The 10,692-nt window shown below is 47.2% G+C and overlaps 1 protein-coding gene and 1 pseudogene across 1 annotated transcript; one reads left to right on the plus strand and one right to left on the minus strand.

Moving 5' to 3' along the window:
* Positions 1 to 4,448: 4,448 nt before the first annotated feature.
* On the minus strand, positions 4,449 to 8,113 carry LOC140221271 (uncharacterized; annotated as a pseudogene).
* A 130-nt stretch (positions 8,114 to 8,243) lies between these two features.
* Positions 8,244 to 10,692, plus strand: LOC117838154 (cytochrome P450 81Q32). Its single transcript, XM_034718071.2, has 2 exons — positions 8,244 to 9,333; positions 9,948 to 10,692. Exons 1-2 carry the CDS (start codon positions 8,386 to 8,388, stop codon positions 10,569 to 10,571), a joined length of 1,572 nt encoding a protein of 523 aa, XP_034573962.1. The 5' UTR covers positions 8,244 to 8,385; the 3' UTR covers positions 10,572 to 10,692.

Consider the following 10,692-nt stretch of genomic DNA (forward strand, 5'->3'; position numbering starts at 1 on the left):
GAGGCACTTATTACTATCAGGTTTACTAAATGACGTTTCATTATGTGTTTGAACAAAGAGGAAGTGATGGAGGTAGGGAAGCTTCTTCAATGATCTCTAGCTAAAGTCTATGAGAGCACACCTGAACTAAACTAAAGATAGGGCACCAACTAAAAGCGCTACTTCAGTAAAAGTAAGGGCAGTCAAGAGTCAATTGTGCTCTACACAAAAGCAATTCACTGGAAATTCAATATTTGTGCTCCATGCCATACCTTCCAATCATGTTATTGATAAAAGAATTGCTACTGCCATTGGAAAATCACGGATATTTTTTTTCCTTCTAAATATAGCCCTTGGCCAAGTCTGTAATCTGTACTACCAATATCTAGCTGTTTGGAATATCACAACCTAACCTTTTTAGTACATATTAACTTTATATGTAAGTAAAGTAGTGGAGTATTATGAATGCTGACCTTCTCATCTGCTATCATCCAACTGTTACTTTGGCAAGTTTCATAGAAGGAAAATAGATATCCCCAAAGCATTGTCAAGTTAAAAAAAATGGCAAACATGTGCGGATAAGCATATAGCAAACAGGGATCAAGTACACCTTAGGCAGAGAAGGATCGATTGGCATGCTACAACCAAAGCAAAGATGATCATTTTGAGTATTCAGTATCATAGCCACTGGGATATCCACTTCGACTCTTCCAAAAGCTTGACAGACTAAGGTACCTCCATTTGCCAAAATAGCAGCACGTACAGTCTACATAGTGCAATAGCTCAGTACATCGAATGCATATTGTATAACTTATCAAGATCCAAGAATTAGGAGTAAATGATCTCAGGTTGACTTACAGAGTTCCCCACAGCCTTTGCAGACCGCTTCTAAGTAGCATTTTGAACTTTTACAATTTTCATGTTCAGGTTTAAGTACTCAATGTAAACTCCAGTTTTTGGGCCACCTTTAATGGAAAGCTGAGGAAGATAAAACTCAGGACCCATAATTCTCTCCACAAAAGTATATCTAAAATGATAATGATCTAGCAACAGCATGCTAGGCTGCTAGCAGGGGAGTATATATAGCTGGCATAAATTTTTAGGAGACAACAAGATATTAATGATTACCATAAAAGTAGCGTCTCAAGTGAGGTAAATATACTCAGGATCTATTTGCAATCGTTTGTACACCTCCACCTTTACGACCAGACCCAAACTTGTCCAGAGTGTTGCCTAATACTGACCTGAAGATTGGACATAGTTAGGGTCATAAGCCAATAAGCAACTGAAGCTAACATATATCTATTGTCAACTTACATATAGAGATGTTATGCCAGTTTTTGGAGCTTTAATTGAAAATTTGGGTCCATCCATTGAACAAGCTCCATATATTTCATTGTCTAGTTTGGACTAATAAGCTCCAGAATCTCGTCACCAAGGTCCAACTCAATGCCCATATATTTCAACTGCAGAATCGAATGAATTAGCAAACTCAAAGAAATACAATGGTAGCTACTCAAATGTACGAAGACTGAAATAGGCATTTGACGGTCACATTATTAACATTTGAAAAAAAGGAAAACAGATCATAGACACAAATAACTGTAATTAAAACAATTAATAGAATTGGTGAACTCGTTCACCTGTGACCCTCCCCTCCGCAAGCCATTTTTCTTGGCAAACGTAACTGGGAAAGGGCATTTGAACAAACAAGAGCATCCATGGTAGTCAGGCCTAACAACATGTTGTGGTATTTTCAAAAAAAAGGAGAAGAAAAACCTAGTTAATTGGTTTGTGCACAAGAACACAAATAGCTGTGCTAAATTCCTGCTTATCAGGATCAATTTCCTCCAAAATATTCTCGAAGCACAAAAAATGCTTCTAATTAGAATCCAATTTTTCCTGATGTCAACTGAGAAAAGAACCTGTACGGGACAAGGTGTTGCAGCTCGACAACACGACATTAGAAGGTGGCGGCAAGAAGACGCCGCTGCCCCTTGACTCCCCCGCATCACGCCTGCGTGAAGCCCTCCACCGTGACTGCCACCACATCTCCTCCTCCGAGCCAAGTCTGGATCAGCCCTCCAATGTGCCGCCTCCCCAAATCTCTCCATCGATCGTCACTACTCTGTATCTGGGGAAGAAGGGGAGAGTGAAAAATGGGATCGCAGCTGGACTCCTAGAGTCCTTGTCCACTCACAGGGCAGGGAGGCACGGGCGGACGTAGGAGGCGCGGCCAGGGGAGGGAGGAGGCGAGGCGCGGCCGGGGGTGTGGTGGGACGACGACGGCTTCCATACCTGGGAGGGGGACGTGGCCGCGGTCCTCCTCTGCCTCCATGGCCAAATCTGGGGCGGTGGCGGCAGGCTTGGCGCAGGGGAGGAAAGAGGGGCGGCGGTGGCGGGCTTGTCGCAGGGGAGAGCGGCACGCAACGGCAGGCGCGGGGGAAGGGGGAAGATGGGGTGACGAGGCGGCGGAGACAGCGGGCATCAGGTGGGATTGGGGGCGGGGCTGAAGAATGGACGGAGGAAGAGGGTGCGGGACTTCGGAAGGAGATCGGACAGTGGTAATCCAATTTACCGCGGGACGAAACCGAGCGGAGGACTCGACGTACGAAAAAAAAGTCTTCCTTTTGCTTTTTTTAGGAGTAGAGACTAACCCAAACCTTAAAGCAATGTTGAGATACATTAATTAGATTCCTTCTTTATTGATACATTAGATGTGTTAAAGATTCCTTCTTTATCTAACAAAAAATGATGATTATTGTATCTCGTATGTGTGTATAAACGGACTGCAATTACGGTATACAATTGACTACTCATTGGTGGTAGGAAACCACAAGCACCTGACTTGTTCCTCTCATGTACCACCATCACAAAATACAAATCTCGATACATTCATACAGATATGAGTATATACGAGCAAGGCGTAAAGACTTAGGTGTCGTAGCCATCAGAAACGCTGGTATGAGATTTAACATTAGAGTAGGTTTTTTACAACGATTTAAAGGTACCATGGTTCAATTAACGATTATTTTATGGACATTATTAGATTGCCCCTGGCCAATATCTGAGAGCAGCAACTATCACCTGGGCGTCACGCTGAACAGTAGTTTATAGCTTCTAGAAGACTATTACATGTGTCTAGCTATATAAGGCACATCCACTTACGTCAGGGATTACGTATGTGCAAAGCTTAGGGCACCCGCAATGGTTAAGTAAGGTGCTCTCTATAAAACATGTAACACCTCAGCTATAGACTATATTAATAGTAAACCACCTCAATGGTAAGTCTACACAGATGTCTACAGCTGCTTTCAATGTTTGCACGCATATACAAATGACAATGATCCATCATAAGTACCATCCCTGTAACCATATATGTGGCCATAGGAAAACTAACACAATAAACAAGACTTCATGCTACAGTATCAGTTCGTGGGCACATTGGGAAATAGATAAGTGTAGAATCTCAACATTTAATGAGTGCAAGAAGTACAACTGCAGGGGAGCATGAAATGAGAAAACTAGTATTTAGAAGCCTGTAGACGTTGTACTAACATTCCCCCCTCGAAGAAAACCTGCTTATCCCCAAGCAAGAGCTTGTGGAAAGCGCTGATGTAAAGCAGTGTAATCTTCCCAGGTAGCCAGAGAGTGAGGCATACTAGATCACTTAACCAGCACTTGGGATATACCTTCAGAGGCCATGCGGCGTTGTAGTATCTTCTCTGGGAATTGTAGGCCATCCAGATCAACAGGTAACTGAGCAATATCGACAGAAGTAGCCACAACTTTCTTCAATTGCGAGACATGGAAAACAGGATGAATTGCGGAAGTTGATGGCAACTCCAGTTTGTCCGCAACTGAACCAACCTTGGACAGAATCTTGAAGGGACCAAAATAGCGAAAGGCCAACTTCTGGTTTGCTCGTGGAGCTAATGATGACTGCACATATGGTTGCAACTTCAGATAAACAAGATCGCCAACGGAAAAACTTCGCTCTGAACGATTCTTGTCAGCTTGCAACTTCATATGATGCTGAGCTCTAGAAAGATGTTGTTGGACCAACTCAGTCATAACAACCTTTTCTTGCAGCCATTCACCCAAAGTAGGAACAGGGCATGCGAGAGAGTATCAATGCCAAAATGCTTAGGAGAGTACCTATACAGTATCTCAAATGGAGAAAAACCAAGAGCTGAATGCCAACTGGAATTATACCAATGTTCAGCCAAATAAATCCAGTCCACCCATTTGCCAGGACAAACATTCGCAAAACATCTCAAGAAAGTCTCCATGCACCGATTAACTCGTTCAGTCTGACCGTCAGACTGAGGATGGTAGGCAGAACTCATGCTAAAAGTAACACCAGCAATAGAAAATAAGGCTTTCCATAGTTGACTGGTAAAAATTTTATCTCTATCAGAGATGATAACAGATGGCATACCATGAAGCCTATAAACATGTTGCATGAATACTTTGGCAACAGATGCAGCCGTGAAAGGATGTTTCATAGGAATGAAATGGCTGAATTTGGAAAACTTATCTACCACCACAAGTACACAGTTCTTACCACCAGAGAATGGAAGGCCCTCCACAAAATCCATTCTTATAGTCTGCCATGCTCCAGCTGGCACAGGCAATGGCTGTAATAGGCCAGGATACAAAACATGCAGAAACAAAGGCATGTACACTTTCTCATACCAGGCCAAGCAAACAGCTGTTTAATTCTATGATAAGTGATAGGAAAACCTGAATGTCCCCCAATAGCCGAACTGTGCATCGCTTTCAGGATAGATTGCTGTAAGCTAGTGTTATTGCCCAGCCCAAATCCTTCCTTTAAACTTAAGCACACCATCATGCAGAGAAAAATTGGGAACAGATGCACCATCAACTGCCAGCTTGGTTATCATGCCCTTGGCTTCATCATCCATAAAGTAACCATCAATGACAGTTTGACTCCATTGAGGTGTACAAATAGAAATAGATAATAAGTCTGCATTATCATGAGCTCGCCTTGACAAGGCATCAGCTACTCTATTATCAGTGCCTTGCTTATAAATAATTCTGTATTGCATTCCTAGCAGCTTGGTGAATACCTTTTGTTGCCAAGGGGTATTTTGTTCAGCAGACGAAGGCTAAAGGATGACCTTCTTGCAGCAAAACAGCCCCAGCTCCATTCTTGCAAGCATCAGTTTCAAGACAAAATTGCTTGGTGAAGTCTGGTAGTGCCAACACAGGAGCGGTGCTAAGAGCTTGCTTTAAGGTTGTAAAGGCCACTTCATGATCTTGTGTCCACACAAAAATGACTCCCTTTTTTAGCAATTCAGTTAAAGGCTTGGCAATAACTGCAAAGTGCTTAACAAACTTTCTATAATACCCAGCAAGACCTACAAAGCTCCTCAATTCCTTGACATGTACGAACAGGCCAATTAACCACTGCTTCAACCTTAGTTATATCAGTAGACACACCATCTTCACTAATCACATGACTAAGGTAAGAAATTTTCCGCTGAGCAAACTTACATTTGGACAATTTCACATGCCATCGGTCCCGCTGTAATAATGTCAGAACCTCCTTCAAATGCACCATATGCTCATCAAAGGACTTGTTGTAGATAAGAATGTCATCAAAGAACACAATAGCACACTTCCTCAGTAACGGAGATAGAGTAGTGTTCATTGCTCCCTGGAAAGTACCAGGAGCTCCAGAAAGTCCAAAAGCCATGACCAAAAATTCATAGTGTCCATGGTGAGTTTGAAAGGCAGTTTTATATTCCTCTCCAGGCTTCAACCTCACTTGATGATAGCCAGAAATCAAGTCAAGAGTTGTGAACCAACCAGCTCATCCATGAGTTGATCAAACACAGGAATAGGAAATTTGCCTTTGATGGTTAAAGCATTCAAATATCCATAGTCCACACAGAATCTGAAAGTGCCATCCTTCTTTCTGACAAGTAATACAGGAGAGCAAAATGCAGAAGAACTTGGCCTAATAATGCCCAATGTAATCATATCAGCAACTTGCCTTTCAATTTCGTCTTTGAGAGTAGGTTTTGATACCTCTAAGACCTTATGTTGAAAGGTCTTGCTCCAGCAATCAAAGGAATACTGTGATCACAAGCTCTAACAGGGGGGAGAGACCCAGGAGTAGAGAATACCACTTCAAATTGCACAATTAATTAAGAGATTTCAGGAGGCAATTCTGATTCAGCTTGAACTTCTGGATTTTCTTGAACAGAAGTAATCTGGATGAGTAACTCTTCAGTATACTCTGGTAAAATCCCTTGTAACACCGTTGTGGCTCCATTATAAGCAATTACCATCCACTTGTGACGCCAATGCACTTTCATGGGGCTAAAGCTTTCAAGCCAATCCATTCCCAAAATGAGGTCATAGGACTGCAGAGGCAACACCTTCAACTCCTGTTTGAAAGAATACCCTTGAATACTCCACTCAGCCTCAGGGACAGCAGATGAACGTTGCATGATACTTCCATCGGCCACCTTGACTTGAACAAGCGCCACTCAAGTTGAGGTTAGCCAACTTATCAACAGTCTTCTGACTGATGAAAGAATTAGTACTGCCAGAATCAATGAGAATATGAACATCCACATTCTGCATCAATCCCATCAACTGCATAGACCTCTTGGCTTCACCACCAGATACAGCCTCATTTGATATAGCTAAGAACAACTGCTCATCGGAGGAGTTCTCCACTTCAGGTCTGGCATCAATCTCTTCCACATTGAACAGCTCCCATACTTCCTGCATAAGTGCAAGAGTACAAGCAGTATCCAGGTCTGTAGGACGCTGTACAAGTATTCTCGAATTTCATCACGCAACCCATCTATGAATTGAGTAGTGAAATATAAAGGATCCATCAGACTAATAAGCAGATAGCTGGTCTACAAGGCTAGAAAATTGCTCAATATACTCAGCTACACTATCATTTTGCTTAATGCGAAACAATTGCCTAATCAAAAGCTGGTGCTGATCCTTGCCAAAGCGCTCATGAAGCAGCTTGCACAACTGCCACCAACTCAGATCGGGATATTTGCGCTCAATGGACTGAAACCAACAAGCAATTAAAGGAGAAAGATGCATTGACGCAACTTTGATCCATGCGTCTGGTTCAACATGGTACATATCAAAGTAGATTTCACACCTAGAGATCCACAGCCTAGGGTTATCACCATCAAATGCAGGAAACAAATTTTTTGGCAATTTTCCAATAGAGCAAACACTGGTATCAACAGATTGAGCCCGAGAAGCACAAGCATCATATAGTGGACCATGAAATCTAGGATGTGGGGGAGGCGAAGGGAAACCGTTCATACTCTTGACAGGGCCAGGGATTAAGGTCGTTACAGACCCGTACCCCTGATCCCGGTGATGCTGATCTTCACGGTGCCCAATTGGGCCATCGATGGATTTCCCGGCAGATGGGCGCGCGGCCACCGACTCGGGTTTGATGAGCAGCCCCGGGTCCGAACCCGCGTTCTGCAGAGCGGATGGATCCCATTGCTTGTTGATCTTTCTGAGCTCAAGCTTGATGTCATCCATGGCGGCATCCACCTTGGGCCTCCATGATTCTAGTTCTTCACTAGTATTCTCCAGAGCGCTGATGCGCTCTTCCTTCTTCTGGGCGAGATCATCGAATTTTCTTCTCCCACTTCAGATCCATCGCCGCAAACTTCTTCTCCATCTCATCCAGAAATCAACTTTGTGTTTGGATCCATTGCTCCTTGACTGCGTTGAAGACGAGTAAAGTGCTCGTGGCTTGACGACGACTCCAGATCGGCCGAGATCCCCACAAATCAAACCGGCGTGGACCGGAATTACAGGCTTCTGAGTTCGGGTAACGAACTCAATATCCAAACCAAATCCGTTTGCTGGCTCAACCGATGGAATTATGGATCTCACGCACAAGAGTCCCAAGGATCGTGGAAACTGATACCAGATGTTAGCTGAAGGGCAGTTGGGAAGTAGAGGAGTAGAAGAATTGAGAGTTTGGGAAGAATAGGATAAGCACAGAGGAAGGATTGTATTGAGGAGTCCGTCCGTGTCGCTGGAGCCATTAACCCGAGCTTTGTCATATCCTGGAGCCGAACCGCGTCGGAGCCGAGCCGCTGGACCAGACGCGCGATTGCTTCCGTTGGATTTGAAGCGGCTGACGCGTGGAGGCCGAGCGGACGGGTGTGCACCGGATGCGCTTTGCATCCGGGCTGCACCGAATTTTCTTCCTCTTGTAGAGAGCCTATCTACATCCATTCATTGCGGGTGCCCTTGGATGCCAGATTGGCAGATTGTGCCGTGCCTGATGCCCATCACTATTACACCATATATACACGACAATGAATAGAGTTCCTGAGAATATCCAGTCACTCCGATCCCCAGCACACGGAATCCATGGAGCCGGCAGCCTATGTCGCGGCCATCCTCTCGTTCCTCTTCCTCTTCTCGCTCCACCGCCTCCTCGGCAGCGACCGCCACCGCAAGATCAATGGCAAGAACAAGGAGATGCAGCGGCTGCCACCGAGCCCTCCCGCCATCCCGGTCCTCGGCCACCTCCACCTCCTCGGGAAGCCGATCCACGCCGCGCTCGCGCGCCTCGCCGAGCGCTACGGTCCCGTGTTCTCCCTCCGGCTCGGGTCGCGGGAGACCGTGGTGGTGTCCTCCGCCGCCCACGCCAGGGAGTGCTTCACCGAGCACGACGTCTGCTTCGCGAACCGCCCGCGCTTCCCCTCGCTGCTGCTCATCTCCTTCGGCGGCGCCACCCTCCCGATGTGCGGCTACGGCTCCTACTGGCGAAACCTCCGCCGCGTCGCCACGGTGCAGCTCCTGTCTGCGCACCGCGTGAGCTGCATGCTCCCCGTCATCTCCGTCGAGGTGCGCGCCATGGCGCGGAGAATGTTCCGGTCCGCCGCGGCCGCCCCCGGCGGCGCCGCGAGGGTCGAGCTGAAGCGGCGGCTGTTCGAGGTCTCCCTCAGCGCCCTGATGGAGGTCATCGCGCGGACCAAGACGTCCCGCACCGAGGCGGACGCCGACACGGACATATCGCCGGAGGCGCAGGAGTTCATGAAGGCGCTGGACGTGTTCATCCCGCTCCTCAGCGCGTCCAACAAGTGGGACTACCTGCCGGTGCTGCGGTGGTTCGACGTGTTCGGCGTGAGGAGCAAGATCCTGGCCGCGGTGACCGCGAGGGACGCGTTCCTGCGGCGGCTCATCGACGCGGAGCGACGGAGGCTGGACGACGACGAGAGCGAGAAGAATAAGAGCATGATTGGCGTGCTGCTCTCTTTGCAGAAGTCAGAGCCGGAGGTCTACACGGATACCACCATCATGGCTCTGTGCTCTGTGAGTGCTTCTCCATCCTTGTTCTCTTTGCTCTAGCCCTTTATGCACTGTAGATCTCTGGTTGCTACAGTTTTAAGTGTCACAGTGATTGATGGATTGGTTAGTGCTGCTGGGTCAATTTTCATCATGTTGCACGAGATAAACGTTGGCATAGATCAACTAGCTTGTAGAGCGTTTATCCAAAATCAGCAACCATAACAAAGTTGCTTTTCTCACATCTGTTACTAGATAGATAGATAGATAGATAGATAGATAGATAGATAGATAGATAGATAGATAGATGTTTTTCTTAAAAAAAAGATAGATAGATATAAATATGCAACATCACATTATCTGAAAAACAGATACTACGCCACATCATATTTTACTAATATAATATCCTGACCTTATCACTTGGCTGGGACAGCCCAGCATGTCACAAAATCTACGTTACGGTAGAAGGTAGCTTTCCGGAGAGACGTTTTGAGCCATGTCGTGACATATATCGGCAATCCCTGTCATTGGCACCCAAAATCACGAGTGACAGCAACGCTGCCATCAAATAATTAAAAAAGGTGACAGCAACAAACGCTGCTGACTAATAACACGCCCGTTTTGTCTCCGCCAATTTGTAGAGCATGTTCAGCGGGGGAGCCGAGACAACGTCGACGACGGCGGAATGGGCAATGTCGCTGCTCCTAAACCACCCCGAGGAGCTGAAGAAAGCGCAGGCCGAGATCGACGCCTGCGTCGGGCCCTCCCGCCTGCTCAACGCCGACGACGTGCCGCGCCTGGGCTACCTCCAGTGCATCATCAGCGAGACGCTCCGGCTGTACCCGGTCGTGCCGACGCTGATCCCGCACGAGTCCACCGCGGACTGCGCCATCGGCGGCCATCACGTTCCCGCCGGCACCATGCTGCTCGTCAACGTGTACGCCATCCACAGGGACCCGGGGATGTGGGCGGACCCGGCGGCGTTCATGCCGGAGAGGTTCGAGGCGGGCGGCGGCGCCGCCGACGGGCTGTTCATGATGCCGTTCGGGATGGGGCGGCGCAAGTGCCCCGGGGAGGCCCTCGCGCTGCGGACGCTGGGGCTGGTGCTGGGGACGCTGATCCAGTGCTTCGACTGGGGCGCGGTCGGCGGCGCCGCCGGGGTTGACATGGCCGAAGGGGTCGGGATCACGCTCCCGAGGGACGTCCCTCTGGAGGCAATGTGCAAGCCGCGCCAGGGCATGCTTCGTGTCCTCCAGGAGCTGTGAACTGTCGTCTGCGAGTGGCAGCAAGCTTGATTCGAAGACGAATCTATTGATACCGTATTACCGTGTGCTTTATACTTGTACTAGCAGTATTTTACATCTAATGCAAGTATTCTACCAGCAA

Source organism: Setaria viridis, chromosome 9, assembly GCF_005286985.2.
Source record: "Setaria viridis chromosome 9, Setaria_viridis_v4.0, whole genome shotgun sequence".
NCBI classification, from domain to species: Eukaryota; Viridiplantae; Streptophyta; class Magnoliopsida; order Poales; family Poaceae; genus Setaria; species Setaria viridis.